The sequence below is a fragment of the Zonotrichia leucophrys genome, chromosome 26 (assembly GCF_028769735.1).
Source record: "Zonotrichia leucophrys gambelii isolate GWCS_2022_RI chromosome 26, RI_Zleu_2.0, whole genome shotgun sequence".
Taxonomy (NCBI): domain Eukaryota; kingdom Metazoa; phylum Chordata; class Aves; order Passeriformes; family Passerellidae; genus Zonotrichia; species Zonotrichia leucophrys.
The window spans coordinates 2,788,079-2,803,979 of record NC_088195.1 but is presented as its reverse complement, the minus strand read 5'-3'; the positions used below and the strand labels follow the sequence as shown (position 1 = coordinate 2,803,979).

The window sequence follows — 15,901 nt, the reverse complement described above, 5'->3', positions numbered from 1 at the left end:
CCACCTGGGTGCCATCAAGGGGGACAGCCCAGAGTCCCCACAGCCACCCCAGCCCTGCTGGGCTCTGGGGAGCAGATCCAGGGATTCCAGCAGGACAAAACCCTGGATGTGGCCCTGCTCAGCTCCTGTGGCTGGGTCTGGGGCCAGGCTGTGCCCGGTTTGGGGTTGGCACCAGTGCCCTGGGACCCCTCTGAGCTCTGCCTCTCCCCATCCAGAACGAGATGCTCAACCGGCAGATCCAGAGGGAGATCTGGAGGATCCAGGACGTGATGGAGGGGCTGAGGAAGAACAACCCCTCCCGAGGCACCGACACGGCCAAGCACCGAGGTGAGGGGGGCTGGTCCTGCAGGGGGTGTCCCCAATGGGCTCCATCTCAATGAGGCGAAAACCTTAATTATTATCTTTAATTATCTTTAATTATCTCGTTCCTCCGCAGTGGCCCTGGGCCCCTCGGGCACGTACAGCTCCAACAGCCCTGCCAGCCCCCTGAGCTCTGCCAGCCTCACCAGCCCCCTGAGCCCCTTCTCCCTCATCTCCGGCTCCCAGGGATCGCCCACCAAGCCCGGCCCTGGCGAGGTCAGTGACCCTGGGGGTCCCCTCTTTGTCACCAGGGGGGGATGACAAAGAGATCCCCTCTTTGTCACCACAGAGCTGCCTCCCCTCGTGGCTCTGCCTGGGGACACGGTTTTGGTGGCATGGATGGGTCCTGCTGTCACCTGGTGACTTTGGGGTCTGTGTGTGATGGTGGTCACGGGGGTCTGAGGATGAGGGAAGAGACGAGGAGCTGACTCCATATTTCAGAAGGCTTGATTTATTATTTTATGATAGATATTATTATATATTGATATATTATAGTATATTGTGATATATTATTATATATTATTATATTATTATATATTATTATATTATTATGGTAAATATTATTATATTTATGATAGATATTATATTAAAACTATACTAAAAGAATAGAAGAAAGGATTTCATCAGAAGGCTGGCTAAGAATAGAATAAGAAGGAATGATAACAAAGGTTTGTGGCTGGGACTCTCCGTCCGAGCCAGCTGACTGTGATTGGCCATTAATTAGAAACAACCACATGAGACCAATCACAGATGCACCTGTTGCATTCCACAGCAGCAGATAATCAATGTTTACATTTTGTTCCTGAGGCCTCTCAGCTTCTCAGGAGGAAAACTCCTAAGGAAAGGATTTTCCATAAAAGATGTCTGTGACAGGGGACAAGTGGGACACCAAGAGGGACCCTCTGGAGTCACTCCCTCTCCTCCATCCCTTCCTCCAGGACGCTCCTGTGTGTTTCTCTCTCTTCTCTAACTCTCTGTTCCTTCTCCGCTCTCACGCCTCGCGCTCTGCCCGCGCCAGGAGCCGGGCCCGCCTCGACCTCCCCTCCCCAAGTCCTACGTGCCCCTGGAGTCTCCTCCGGCCGTTCCTCCGCTCCCCAGCGAGAGCCGCCTCTGGCCCTACCCCGCCTCCCCCTCCTGGCACCAAGGAGAGGCCAAGCGGGGACAGGTACCGAACCCTGCCTCCCCTTCCTCCTCCTCCTCCTCGGGGCATGGAAGGCGCTGGGATGAGGCAGGAGCTGGAGCTGCCCACCCTGAATCTACAGGGACATTGTGGAGGTGGCACTTGGCGCTCTGTGTCCTGCCCTGCCACACCCCTGGTGTCCCCAGGGTCGCCGCACCTTGTGTGCGCTCAGGACAGGGATTGTCCCCTCCTCTTCCTCCTCCTCCTCCTCCTCGTGGCATGGAAGGCACTGGGGTGAGGTAGGAGCTAGAGCTGTCCATGCCAAATACACAGGGACAGCGTGGAGGTGGCACTTGGCACAATGGAGGTGGCACTTGGCAAGGGGACAGTGTGGAGGTGGCACTTGGCACTCTGTGTCCAGCCCTGCCACACCCCTGGTGTCCCCAGGGTCACCACACCTTGTGTGTACTCAGGACAGGGATTGTCCCCTCCTCCTCCTCCTTGTCCTCCTCTTCATGGAGAAGTTGTCCCTGGTTGTCCCTGGTTGTCCCTGGTTGTCCCCTCTGCTTTGCTCTGCCTCTGTCACTGTCCTTCCGTGTCACTCCGAGCCCCCAGCTCCAGGGCAAAGCTGGATTTGGGAATTCCTGGTGACACCTCGGCCGTGTGTGGGGACACAGGTGACACGAGTGTCCTCACGGCCAGGGATGGGGATGTGTGGCCATGGAAAAGCAGTGGCTGTGCCGAGCTGGGAGGGGGCACAGTGGTGGCTGTGTCATCCAGTGGTGCCAGGGTGAATTTAGGGGGACACACCGGGCTGCTGGGTCTGTTGTCACACCCCTCTGTCACCCCAGCAGTTCTCATGGGGTGCAAGAGGGGAAGGAGCCCAGAAATGTCCCTTTGCTGGCGCTCCTGGCCCTGTGTGACCCCATGGGCACAGGGTGCAGCAGGAGCCCAGCACAGGATGTCCCTGTCCCCAGCTCCTGGAGAGGCTGTGGAGGGATTGTCACCCTGTCCCTCATTGTGGGGACAGCAGTGGGTGCCCAGCTCTGACAGGATGGGACACAGCAGGGACAGGAGCACAGCCCCCTCAGCTCCTCTCCCCACAATTTTGGGGTGCTCTGGTCCCACCTGGCCACTGTCTGTCCATGGAGCGTGACCATGGTCTGGCTGTCACCCCAAGGGCAGCTGGAGTGACAAAGCTGTCCGTGTGTCCCCTGTCTGTCACCCAAGAGCAGTGGGTGTCCCCTGTGTATCCCTGGTCCATCGCCTCAAGAGCAGTGGGTGTCACCTTTGTGTCCCTGGTCTGTCTGTCACCCCAAGAGCAGCGGGTGTCACCTTTGTGTCCCTTGTCTGTCACCCCAAGAGCAGCTGATGCCCTGTCCATGTGTCCCTTGTCTGTCACCCCAAGAGCAGTGTGTGTCCCCTGTGTGTCCCTGGTCTGTCTGTCACCCCAAGGGCAGCAGGTGTCCCCTGTCTGTCTGTCCCTTGTCTGTCACCCCAAGAGCAGTGTGTGTCCCCTGTGTGTCCCTGGTCTGTCTGTCACCCCAAGGGCAGCAGGTGTCCCCTGTGTGTCTGTCCCTTGTCTGTCACCCCAAGAGCAGCGAGTGTCCCCTGTCTGTGTGTCCCCTGTCTGTCACCCCAAGAGCAGTGAGTGTCCCCTGTCTGTGTGTCCCCTGTCTGTCTGTCACCCCAAGAGCAGCGAGTGTCCCCTGTCTGTGTGTCCCCTGTCTGTCACCCCAAGAGCAGTGTGTGTCCCCTGTATGTCCCCTGTCTGTCTGTCACCCCAAGAGCAGCAGGTGTCCCCAGGCAGGCCCGGCACTCACTGGGGACCTTTTCTCCCCTGCACAGCCCAAACCAGGCCTGGAGCAGAGCAAGAAGGAGCCTCCCAGGCCCAGCCCCCCAGGCCCCACGCCCGAGGGGCTCCCACAGACCCGCCCGGAGCACGACGGTGACAAACAGGCGGCTCTCAACAAGGGTACGGCACGGGGACACCCGGGGGTGGCACTGGAGGTGGCACTGGGACCCTGCCCGGGTCCCCACGGGCTCATCCCGGTCTCGTGGTGTCCCCACAGTGGGAATCGTCCCCCCCAGGACCAAATCTCCAGCGGAGGAGGAGGCGGTGCCCAGGAGGAACGGGCTGGCCAACGGGCTCAGCTCCCGGGTATGGATGGGCTGAGGGGGGCCATGCTGAAACCTGGGACAGGAGGGTTACTCCATGTGGCTTCGTGTGTCACCATCCACTGTCGGAACTCAGCACATCCCTCTGGATGTCCAGAGTTGCCCAGGACCCTGCCAGGGGGCCCAGAGACCCTGGCATGCAGCCCAGAGCACCTGGGGATTTGATTTTGACCCCTGGAGCAGGTTACCAACTTTGTATGAGGACCTGAAAGTCGCACAGGTTTGAATGGTGTGGGGTCTGGGGTCCTCGGTAACTCTGGACGCCCAGAGGGATATGTTGAGTTCCGACAGGGAGTGACATCCCCGGAATGACATCCCAGAGTGACATCCTTGGGGTGACATCCCGGGAGTCACAGACATCCCAGCGGCTCACGGCAGAGTGGGGTGGCACTGGGAGGATGTGACCAGCCACCAGTGTGTGACCATGAGGTTGTGACTCGTCCCCAGGAGAGACCCAAGAGCGCCGTGTTCGCCACCGAGACCAAGGTGAAGATGAGCGTGGAGGAGCAGATCGACCGCATGAAGCGCCACCAGAGCGGCTCCATGAAGGAGAAGCGGCGCAGCCTGCAGCTCCCCAGCCCACAGCAGCTCCCCGGCCCCCAGCCCGACACTTCCAGCACCAAAACCCCCTCGTCCTACAAGGTGGTGAGTCCCTGAACGCGCGGGGACACCGCGGGGTGACACAGGCGACAAGGCGCCACCGCGTGGGGACACTGAGCAGGACGCCGTCCGTCTGTCCGTCTGTCGCAGGTGCGGCGGCACCGCAGCATCCACGAGGTGGACATCTCGGACCTGGAGGCCGCGCTGCGCTCCGAGGAGCCCGGCAAGGTGTACGAGACGCCGCAGGAGGAGATCGCCCGGCTGAGGAAGATGGAGCTGGAGCCGCAGCACTACGAGGTGGACATCAACAAGGAGGTGAGCACGGCGTGTCCCCGAGTGTCCCCAGCGGCCTGGAGCAGGGTCCAGGCAGGATTTGGGGGTCAGCAGTGGGGGCTGGAGTGCCCAGGGTCCGGCACAGGGCACCACAGAGCTCGTCCCTCTGTCCCCAGCTGTCCACGCCAGACAAAGTCCTGATCCCCGAGCGCTACGTGGAGCTGGAGCCAGAATCGCCCCTGAGCCCTGAGGAGATGAAGGAGAAGCAGAAGAAGGTGGAAAGGATCAAGACTCTCATTGCCAAATCCAGGTGAGGCTGTAGTGCCCACGCCAGCCATGCCAGGGGTCATCCTGAGGGGCGCTGACCACCCACTTGCACCCCTTCCTGGCATCCTGAGAGGCACTGACCACCCATCTCCACCCCTTCCTGGCAGACTGACCACCCACTCATCCCTTCCATTCCAAGACACCCACCACTGCACCCTCCTGCAGAACTGACCACCCATCTGCATCCCTTCCCCTGGCCATTCTGAGCAGAACTGACCACCCACATCCATCCCTTCCCATCCCATCCTGAGGGGCACTGACCACCCACCCGCACCCCTTCCCTGGGCATCCTGAGAGGCACTGACCACCCATCTCCACCCCTTCCCTGAGCAGAGCTGACCACCCACATCCATCCCTTCTCATTCCAAGACCTACCACCCACCTGCACCCCTTCCCTGGGCAGAACTGACCACCCATCTGCACCCCTTCCTGGCATTCTGAACAGACGACCACCCACATCCATCCCTTCCCACCCATCCTGAGAGCACTGACCACCCATCTCCACCCCTTCCCTGAGCAGAGACCACCCTCTCCACCCTTCTGAGCAGAGCTGACCACCCACATCCATCCCTTCTCATTCCAAGACCACCCACCCACCTCCATCCCTTCCCAGCCCATTCTGAGCAGAACTGACCACCCACCTGGACCCCTTCCCTGGGCATCCTGAGGGGCACTGACCACCCACCTCCATCCCTTCCCCTGACCATTCCAAGACCACCCACCCACCTCCACCCCTTCCCCACCCATTCCAGGGGGACCCTTCCACCCCTCTCCCCCATCCCATCCCACCCCATGGATGCCATCCCATCCCACCCCATGGATCCCATCCCACCCCTCTCCCACCCCATCCCGGGGGTCCTGGCGAGGGTGCTGACCCCAGGTGCCATCCCCAGCCTGCAGAACGTCATCCCCCTGGGCGAGGGGGAGGTGGACGCCCCGCAGGACCCCGAGGTGCAGCTGCAGGAGCAGGAGAAGAGGATCGAGATCTCCTGTGCCCTGGCTGCCGAGGCCTCGCGCCGCGGCCGGATGCTCTCGGGTGAGGAACGGGGGCCTGGAGGGACAGACCCTGCAGATCCCTGGCACAGCGAGGTGCCAGGAGGGCAGGGGGTGAGGGCAGGACAGGGGTCAGCCTTGGGACAGGGGGACAGGTGATGCCAACAGCTCCCAGACCTGCCTGCCACACCTGGGGCTGCCCAGCTGGGGTGGAGCAGCTGTTCTAGCCGGGCACAGCTTCCAGCATGAGGGTGGGAGTGCCTGCCTGGGTGGCATGAGATGGCATGAGGTGGCTGAGTGAGCACGGTGGCACCCCACGCAGGGAATTGAGGTGTCACCCCAAGCCTGGGAAATTGTGGTGTGACCCCGTACCAGAGGGATTGTGGTGGCACAGGCTGGCACCTTGTGGCCGTGCATGGTGGTGCTTCATGCTGGGGGTGGATTGTGGTGGCACGCTGTGCCCAGGTGAGCATGGTGACATCCTGTACCTGGCTGACTGCAGTGCCACACCGTGCCCGGGTGCTCTCGGTGCCACACTGCGCCTGGGTGCCCTCAGTGCCACACCGTGCCCAGGTGCCCTCGGTGCCACACCATGCCTTGTCCATGAGGAGCCCTGCCGGGAGCTCACGTGTGCGTGCTGTGCCCAGCTGTCACTCTCTGTCCTTCCTGCCAGCTGTGGCTGCTTGTCCTGCCAGCTGTGACTCTCTGCCCTGCCAGCTGTGACTCAGCCCTGCCCGGCCATGGCTGTTTGTCCTTCCCAGCCGTGGCTGCTTTTCCTGCCAGCTGTGGCTCTCTCCTGCCCAGCTGTGGCTGTCTGTCCTGCCAGCTGTGGCTGTCTGTCCTGCCAGCTGTGATTCTGCTCAACCTGCGCTTGCTTCCCCCCTTTCCTTTCTCTTTTCTCCCCGTCCTTGCCCTCCTTGCTGTCCCCTTGGCTCTGTTCCCTCCGTGCTGTCCCCTCCGCTGTCCCCTCTGCTGTCCCCTCTGCTGTCCCCTCTGCTGTCCCCTCTGCTGTCCTCTCCGGGCTGTCCCCTTCTCTCTGCCCCTTTGCTCTGTTCTCTCCGCTGTCCCCTCCACTCTGTCCCCTTTGCTCTGTCCCCTCCTCACTGTCCCTTCCGCGCTGTCCCCTCTGCTGTTCCTTTTGCTCTGTCCCCTCCACTCTGTCCCCTCCGTGCTGTCCCCTCCACTCTGTCCCCTCCACTGTCCCCTCTGCTCCCCTCTGCTCTGTCCCCTCCGCTATCTCCTCTGCTGTCCCCTTTGCTCTGTCCCCTCCGCTGTCCCCTCTGCTCTCCCCTCTGCTCTGTCCCCTCCGCCGTCCCCTCCGCTCTCCCGCGTCCTTCACCCCTCTCTCCGTTTCTCCTTTCCAGCTCAGTGCGCCACCCCCAGCCCTCCCACCTCCCCAGCCTCCCCGACTCCACCGACCAACCCGCTGTCGTCCGAGCCGCCCCGGGCCGACAGCAGCCACCTCATGCGGGTGTGAGCCTGTGACGTAAGCACCTCTTCTCTCTGACGTCATCCCCTCCATCCCCTCCTGCCACGTCAGCCCCGCCTCCTCCATGGACCGTGTGCCCCCCCCCAAAGCCAAAGGGGGAAAAGGGGGGGCCCAGCATGAAAAGCGGGGGGTCCCAACCTCCCCTGGATCCTTGGAGCCAAATCCCGGCCGTGTTTCCCATGGGGGGTGGGCGTGGGGTGGAGCCCCCCCAGCTCAGCCCCTCTGTCCTGTCCCACCCCCAGCTCAAGCCCTGGCAGCTGCTGGCGCCACCAAGTTCCACGGGGCCACGTTTTAGTCCCCTCCTGAGGTGACACCGAAGCTCTCGCCACCGTCCTCGGTTCTCCCGGACCCCCTTCCCTCCCTCCGGCGGCGACAGCAGCGGGAGAGGTGGCACCGACGGGAGGCACGTCCCAAGGAGACGGGCAGGGGGCTGGCATTGTCCCCAAGGAGCCACCAGGGCTGTCAGTGGGCACAAGGACACACCCAGACAGTGGCCACAGGGACACACCTGGACAGCTGTGACAGCGGCCACCAGGACACAGCTGTGACAGCGGCCACCAGGGCACAACTGGACAACTGTGACAGTGGCCATGGGGACACAGCTGTGACAGTGGCCACCAGGGCACAACCGGACAGCTGTGACAGCGGCCACAGGGATATAGCTGTGACAGTGGCCGGGACACACCTGGACAGCTGTGACAGTGGCCACCAGGGCACAACCGGACAGCTGTGACAGCGGCCACAGGGATATAGCTGTGACAGTGGCCGGGACACACCTGGACAGCTGTGACAGTGGCCACCAGGGCACAACCAGACAGTTGTGACAGCAGCCACTGGGACACAGCTGTGACAGCGGCCACAGGGACACAACTGTGACAGTGGCCATAGGGACACAACCGGACAGCTGTGACAGCAGCCACTGGGACACAGCTGTGACAGCAGCCACAGGGACAAAACTGTGACAGTGGCCATAGGGACACAGCTGTGACAGCAGCCACCAGGATACACCTGGACAGCTGTGACAGCGGCCACTGGGGCACAACCGGACAGCTGTGACAGTGGCCATCGGCCCCTGGTGAGCACAGGACTCCTGGGATGGCCCCCAAGGTCTGTGAAGGGGCTCTTGGGGTGGGGACCCGCCTGTCCCCACCACGGATGGTGCTGCCACCTCCCAGCGGACCTGGCTGCTCCCTCTGGGCTCCTCGGGCGCCGTTTCCCTTCCCTCAGCTCTGACCCTGATTTTGGAACCCATCTGTGTCCCCCCCGGTGGCTCAGCTGGAGGGAGAGGGGACAGGACAGATGGAGGTGGCACTGGGGGGACACGGAGGTGCCCAGGGCTCTCCAAGCACGGAGCAGGAGCTCTGGGGGCAGAGCAGGGAATTGGGGTGCCAGGTGGGATAATGGAGCTGTGGGGTCGGCAGGGACCCCTCTGGAGGGTGGGGACGGTGCTGAGGAGGGGTCTGGGGACAGAGGTGTCACCTGCTGTCACCCTCCAAAAATCCCTTCCAGCGGCTCTCCAGCCCCTTCCAGCGGTTCAGATTTCCTGTAGCAAATCCCCCCTTTTCTTTATCATCCCGGAGAGTGGGAAAGAAGCAGAATCCCTGGAAGGATGTGAGCATGGCAGGGGCCAGGAGCTGGATCTCAAATCCCAAATCTCCAACCCCAAATCCCAATCCATCCCTCCTGGCCCCATCCCAAACCCCCAGGACCCTCCCTGCATCCCAATCCCAACTTAGCAATACTTGTAGGACCCCTGGAGCCCTAAACTCCCATCTGAGCCTCCCTCAGCCCCTTTAGCTCATAAAGCTGGCCCTTTATTTTGCTATTTACATGCCTTAATATATGTTTGATGGAAATTCTACATTTATAATATATATCTATATTTGGTTTTTCCTCTTCTTTTCCCGGGAAAAAGCTCGTGCCGAGCACTCTCTTCTCCGCAGGATTTGTTGGCGCCAGCCCCGCCAACAAAAAAAAAAAAGAAAAAAAAGATTCTTTATCAATTTATCAGAGGGGGAAGGAAATTAAAAAAAAATAAAAAACAAAACAAAAAAAACCAAAAAAAGAAGAAGAAAAAAAAAAGGAAAAAAACCTATTTAAAAAATATATCTATTTTTTCTGCTTTTATTAAAAGCAAATTTATTTAAAATAAAATATACAGAGACTGTAAGTTTGAAGAGAGGATGAGTTTATTTCCCTGTGTCCCCTCTTGGGTCACTGGGGCAGACCCCCCCCTTACTCTGGGGACACCTTGGGGACATCCTGAGGTGGCTGTGGGACAGCAATTCCCATCTCCAGGACCCAAAGCTCCCACCCCACCCTTCCCAAAGCCACCAGCTGCTGTCCCCAAAGTACGACCCGGCCGCGATTTTATTTTATTTTATTTAAAAAAAAAAAATAATAAAAAAAAAGGAAACCAAACCTTAATCAATTAATTTTATTTTGGTTATTATTTTTCATAAACACTTCATAAAGCAGTGACTTGTTAGCCCGGAAAGGATTTGCATCGGAGGGAAAGAAATAAATAAATCTATTTATGCATTCGGAGAGGGTGGGATGGGAGGGCTTTGGTTTTCTGGGGTATTTTCCTAGTGGTAGAGAAATAAAAATATCTATGAAACAACGACATTCTCCTGTCTTTTTTTCCCGGGGGTGGGCTTGGATGTGGATTTTAGTGTTGGGGTGGAGAAGCAGGGGGTGATGGGGCTCCAGAAGCAGCTGCTCCTCCCTCTCCCTCTCCCTGGATTTTGGGATTTGTTTTCCCACTAGGGTTGGGTTTGGTGCATGTGGAGGTGCTGTCTCCGAAACTGTGACATGAAGCCACCACGTCCCCCTGGAGCCACTGTGTCCCTACTGGAGCCACCATGTCCCTTCTGAAGCCACCATGACCCCTGGAGCCACCTTGTCCCTTCTGGAGCCCCTGTGTACCTTCTAGTGCCACCATGTCCCCTGTAGCCACCATGTCCCTCTGGAGCCACTGTGTCCCCCTTGGAGCCACCATGTCCCTCTGGAGCCACCATGTCCTCCTCGAGCCACCGTGTCCCTTCTGGAACCACCATGTCCCTTCTGGAGCCACCATGACCCCTGGAGCCACCGTGTCCCTCTCAAGCCACCATGTCCCCTCTGGAGCCACCATGTCCCTTCTGCAGCCGACATGACCCCTGGATCCACCGTGTCCCTTCTGGAGCCACTGACCCCTGGGGCCACCATGTTCCTCTGGAGCCACCGTGTCCCTTCTGGAGCCACCATATTCCCCTGGAGCCACCATGTCCCTTCTGCAGCCACCATGTCCCTCTGTAGCCACTGTGTCCCCCCTGGAGCCACCATGTCCCCTTGGAGCCACCGCATCTCCCTTGGAGCCACCATGTCCCCCTGGAGCCACCATGTCCTCCTGCAGCCACCGTGTCCCTTCTGCAGCCGACATGACCCCTGGAGCCACCATGACCCCTTGAGCCACCGCGTCCCTTCTGGAGCCACCATGACCCCTGGAGCCACCGTGTCCCTCTCAAGCCACCTTGTCCCCTCTGAAGCCACCATGTCCCCTCTGGAGCCACCATGTCCCTTCTGCAGCCGACATGATCCCTGGAGCCACCATGTCCCCTAGGAGCCACCGTGTCCCCTGCCGGAGGTGGCACCGTGGGCGTTCCCGGGCCGTTAATGATTCCCAGGATGACGTGGGGACTAAAGGGCTTTTCCAAGGGTCACCCTGCAAGCGGGGCCACCCTCGCCCGGCCTCGCCCAGCCCCGTCACCGCCAACATGGTGGCCCTGAGCGACTTCCAGCGTAAGCAGGCGCGGGGTGGTTGTGTCCTGGCTGGAATTCCTGTCCCGGCTGGAATTCGGGATTCGGGAGCTCCGTGGGGACCTTTGGCAGATCCCAGTCCCGGCTGGGATCCCCCCTGGATGGGGTGGTTGGGGCAGGGAGGGGTGAGATGGAAAAGGGGATGGGCTGGGGGTGGGAAGATTCTCCAGGATCATCCAGGGATCATCTCCAGCTTTTCCTGGAGGGAAAGGGGAAAGGGAAAGGGAAAGGGAAAGGGAAAGGGAAAGGGAAAGGGAAAGGGAAAGGGAAAGGGAAAGGGAAAGGGAAAGGGAAAGGGAAAGGGAAAGGGGAAAGGGAAAGGGGAAAGGGGAAAGGGGAAAGGGGAAAGGGAAAGGGAAAGGGAAAGGGGAAAGGGAAAGGGAAAGGGAAAGGGGAAAGGGAAAGGGAAAGGGAAAGGGAAAGGGGAAAGGGAAAGGGGTAAGGAAAAGGGGAAAGGGGAAAGCTGGGCAGGGATTTCCCATGGAGTTTTCCTTTGTGGCTCCTGATTTATCCGGTGCCCTTGGGGGTTTCTGGAGCACCAACGGCCTCCTCCAGGGCTGGCCTGGGTGTGAAGGCTGGTCCTGAGATTTGGGAAAAGCCCAAAGTGTTTTTGGGAAGGAGCAGGACAGGGAGGTGCTGGGATCCCAGGTGTGGAGCCTTTGCCTCTGCTCGCCCGTTTTCCACAGGGATTGGAGTGGGCCTGGTCGGCTTCGGCCTCTTCTTCCTCCTCTTTGGGATCCTCCTGTACTTCGACTCGGTGCTCCTGGCTTTTGGGAACGTGAGTAGGGCCAGCCTGGGGGTCCCCCAGCGGGATCAAGGAGCGGCCCTGACCCTCTCCCCTCCCTCCTCCCAGCTCCTCTTCCTCTCTGGCTTGGTCTTCATCATCGGCTTCCGGAGGACCTTCACCTTCTTCTTCCAGTGGCCCAAGCTGAAGGGCACCAGCTTCTTCTTCGGGGGGCTCATTGTGGTCCTCATGCGGTGGCCGATCCTGGGCATGCTGCTGGAGGCCTACGGCTTCATCTCCCTCTTCAGGTGCGGGATGGGATCCTCAGGATGGGATCCCTGGGGAAGGATCCTTGGGATGGGATCCTCAGGATGAGATCCTTGGGATGAGATCCCGAGCATGGGATCCCTGGGATGGGATTCTGGGTTGGGATCCCTGGGATGGCATCCCTGGCATGGGATCCCTCGGCATGGGATCCTCAGGATGAGATCCTTGGGATGGGATCCCTGGGATGGGATTCTGGGCAAGGGATCCCTGGCATGGAATCCCTGGGCATGGGATTCTGGGCATGAGATCCTTGGGCAGGGATCCTGGGCATGGGATCCTGGGCATGGGATTCTGGGCATGAGATCCCTGGGATGGGATCCTGGGCATGAGATCCCTGGGATGGGATCCTGGGCATGGGATCCCTTGGATGATCTCTCAGAGTGGGATTGTGGGAATGAGATCTTCATTATGAGATCCTTGGGATGAAATCCCTGGGATGGGATCCTCGGAGGGGGGGATCCTTGGGACGGGACCCTCAGGATAGAGCCTGGGCTTGGGGAATGCTCCCCAGAGCTCAGCGAGTCCTTTTGTGTCCACACAGGAGCTTCTTCCCGGTGGCTTTTGGGTTTTTGGGCTCGCTGGCAAACATCCCGCTGCTGAGCCAGGTGAGAGGGGTCAGGAGACTCCTTGGGGTGGGCAGTGCCCGGCTGGGATCCATCTCCCTGTGCCCCTCAGGGTGGGCAGTCCCTGGTGGGATCCATCCCCCTGTGCCCCTCATGGTGGGCAGTCCCTGGTGGGATCCATCTCCCTGTGCCCCTTGGGGTGGGCAGTCCCTGGTGGGATCCATCCCCTTGTGCCCTTGGGATGGGCAGTGCCCGGCTGGGATCCATCCCCTGTGCCCCTCAGGGTGGGCAGTGCCTGTTTGGGATCCATCCCCCTGTGCCCCTGGGGTGGGCAGTGCCTGGTGGGATCCATCCCCCTGTGCCCCTCGGGGTGGGCAGTGCCCAGTTGGGATCCATCCCCCTGTGCCCATGGGGGTGGGCAGTCCCTGGTGGGATCCATCCCCCTGTGCCCCTCAGGGTGGGCAGTGCCTGTTTGGGATCCATCCCCCTGTGCCCCTGGGATGGGCAGTCCCTGGTGGGATCCATCCCCCTGTGCCCCTGGGATGGGCAGTCCCTGGTGGGATCCATCCCCCTGTGCCCCTCAGGGTGGGCAGTCCCTGGTGGGATCCATCCCCCTGTGCCCCTCGGGGTGGGCAGTGCCTGGTGGGATCCATCCCCCTGTGCCCCTCAGGGTGGGCAGTCCCTGGTGGGATCCATCCCCCTGTGCCCTTGGGATGGGTAGTGCCCGGCTGGGATCCATCCCCCTGTGCCCCTCAGGGTGGGCAGTGCCCGGCTGGGATCCATCCCCCTGTGCCCCTCAGGGTGGGCAGTCCCTGGTGGGATCCATCCCCCTGTGCCCCTCAGGGTGGGCAGTGCCCGGCTGGGATCCATCCCCCTGTGCCCTTGGGGTGGGCAGTGCCTGGTGGGATCCATCCCCCTGTGCCCATGGGTGTTGGCAGTCCCTGGTGGGATCCATCCCCATGGATGGCATTGCACAGGAAATGTCACCGCGGTGTCCCCAGATCTGACCGGGTGGATTTTCCCGCTAATCCTGCTCTGTCCCTGTTGCAGCTCCTGCAGAAAATGGGGGACAGCGGCTCCATGGTGTGACCTGAGCAGTTCTGGGCCGAGTGGCTGCGATGGGACAGGGTGGGAGAGCCCCAGGTCTGGCTGTGCCCAAGAGCTGGCGACTCCTTTGTCCCCAGGACCCTCCGTGCTGGCCAGAGCCACCCCTGAGCAGGGACAGTGTCCCCTCACTGTCCCACAGCGCTCCTGAGCCAGGCTCCGGGCTCCAAGGGCTGTACCAGGCTGGAATCTGGAATTCTTGCAGTTATTTAATTCTTTTCTGTGAAAGATTTAATTTAATAAAAAAATATCTGACAGTGAGCTCGGACTCGGCTGCTTTCCATTGGCTCAGGGCTGGTCCCAGCACTGGCACCTCCCGATGTCACCAGGAGGCACCATGGCCATGGCTGGAGGTGGCACAGGGACATTCCCATGGTTGAGGATGGCACAGGGACATTCCCGTGGCAGGAGCTTCCCCAGGGTCACCCCAGGTGACTTTAAGGATTTTTTCCACCTGGCTGCAGAGGTTCCTGTCCCCAGGAGAGCAGGTTGGATCCTCGGCCTCTGCAGGGCTGAGGTGTAGCCCAGCCAGGCTTTGGGAGTGCTGGGGAAGCTGGAGTTTAATTAAACCCAAAAGCAATCTCATCAAAGCTGCTCCTCCTTAACAAGCGGGAATTAATTAACAAGTTTGAGCTGAAACAGCTCCCTCTGGAGCGCAATGGGAGCTGGTGGCTCTGTGTCTGTTGTCAACTGGGCTGTGCCCGTTGTTACCCAGCTGTGCCCGTTGTCACCTGGCTGTGCCTGGGTGGCATTGAGGGATCCCGGAATCATGGAATGATTTGGGCTTTTAAGGATCTTCATGCCCATCCCATCCCATCCCACTCCCTGCCATGGGACACCTTCCCTTACCCCAGGTTGCTCCAAACCCCACCCGTCCTGGAGGAGATGGGGAGGGATGGAATGGAGACCTTTCTCCATTCCATCCTTCCTATCTCCTCCAGAATCCTCCATTCCTTCCACCCCATCTCATCTGGGATTCTCCATTCCAGCCTTCCCCATCTTCTCCAGGATCCTCCATTCCATCCCTCCCTATCTCATCTGGGATTCTCCATTCCATCTCTCCCTATCTCCTCCAGGATCCTCCATTATCCTTCCACCACCATCTCTGGATCCTCCATTCCTTCCCCATCTCTCTGGATCTCAATTCCTTCCCATCCCATCTTCCCAGGATCCTCCATTCCTTCCACCCTCCATCACTTCTCAGGATCTTCCCTTCCTTCCATCCCTCCCCATCTCCTCCAGGATCCTCCACCTCTCCCCTTCCTCCCACCCCATCCCCATCTCTCCAACCCACAAACCCATCCCCACCATACCTGTGTCCCCCAAACCCTGACCCCGTTTTGGGGGTGTCCCCGTCCCCCACAGCTTTTCCAGGCTGGGAGCTCCCTCCCCAGAGCTCCTCTCCAGAAGGATTTTCCCAGGAATGTTTTCCCCCCTCCAGCTCTGTAAATCCTCTCGCTGGCAGGGTTTTGGTTTCAAGCACCAGCTCCGGGTTTGCCCTGACGTCAATCCCTGAATTCCCCCGGCGCTGGTGCCACCCAGAGCCTCCCCTAAGCCCTTCCCAAAAGTTGTTTTTGCCCTGGAGCTTTTTGGTCACCCGGAATGAGGATCCTCACGAGCGTCCTGTGCTTTCACCAGCAGCAAAATCCTGGATTAGAAAAGTGTGGAAAATGCGAGGGGAGAGCAGAAATTCACCTCCTTTTTTTCTGTGCTGCTGCTGCAAAAAAAATACCTCAGGAAATCAAAGCTGTTTGGCCAAACTTCCCAATGATTTTGTTAGGAGTGGAAAGAGCTGAAAATTTTGGATTTTATTTTAAGGAAAGAACCCACACAGCCTGGCAGGAGAGAAGAAGGAATTTATCCGTGGAGAAGGCGATTGTTCCTCTCTGGGAAATGTTTTCCTTCCATTCTCCCTGAAAAACAGGCAGGAAAATAACTGGAAAATTCCCTGCTCTTTCCAGAGGAGCTGCTCCTGATGGGATCCATAATTGGATAAAACCCCGGGATTTTGGAGCAAGGTTCCCCACATGGATCCAGTGAGG

The 15,901-nt window shown here is 59.7% G+C and overlaps 2 protein-coding genes across 10 annotated transcripts in view; both read left to right on the top strand.

Moving 5' to 3' along the window:
- PLEKHA6 (pleckstrin homology domain containing A6) overlaps positions 1-9,963 on the top strand; it is a 59,134-nt gene extending 49,171 nt beyond the window's left edge. For 6 of the 9 annotated variants that reach the window (XM_064732831.1, XM_064732832.1, XM_064732827.1 and 3 more), the window contains 11 exons: positions 216-327; positions 437-576; positions 1,379-1,525; positions 3,329-3,455; positions 3,553-3,641; positions 4,106-4,303; positions 4,409-4,573; positions 4,708-4,841; positions 5,752-5,894; positions 7,216-7,337; positions 7,583-9,963. In XM_064732831.1, the coding sequence (XP_064588901.1) occupies positions 216-327; positions 437-576; positions 1,379-1,525; positions 3,329-3,455; positions 3,553-3,641; positions 4,106-4,303; positions 4,409-4,573; positions 4,708-4,841; positions 5,752-5,894; positions 7,216-7,328 (1,368 nt within the window). In that variant the 3' untranslated portion in view covers positions 7,329-7,337; positions 7,583-9,963. The remainder of the gene's footprint in view (positions 1-215; positions 328-436; positions 577-1,378; positions 1,526-3,328; positions 3,456-3,552; positions 3,642-4,105; positions 4,304-4,408; positions 4,574-4,707; positions 4,842-5,751; positions 5,895-7,215; positions 7,338-7,582) is intronic. The other 3 variants (XM_064732833.1, XM_064732835.1, XM_064732829.1) reach the window with 2 other exon arrangements.
- A 1,071-nt stretch (positions 9,964-11,034) lies between these two features.
- Positions 11,035-14,119, top strand: GOLT1A (golgi transport 1A). The gene is made up of 5 exons (XM_064733121.1): positions 11,035-11,123; positions 11,828-11,919; positions 11,995-12,173; positions 12,734-12,797; positions 13,806-14,119. Exons 1-5 carry the CDS (start codon positions 11,099-11,101, stop codon positions 13,842-13,844), a joined length of 399 nt encoding a protein of 132 aa, XP_064589191.1. The 5' UTR covers positions 11,035-11,098; the 3' UTR covers positions 13,845-14,119.
- The last annotated feature ends 1,782 nt before the right edge of the window (positions 14,120-15,901 follow it).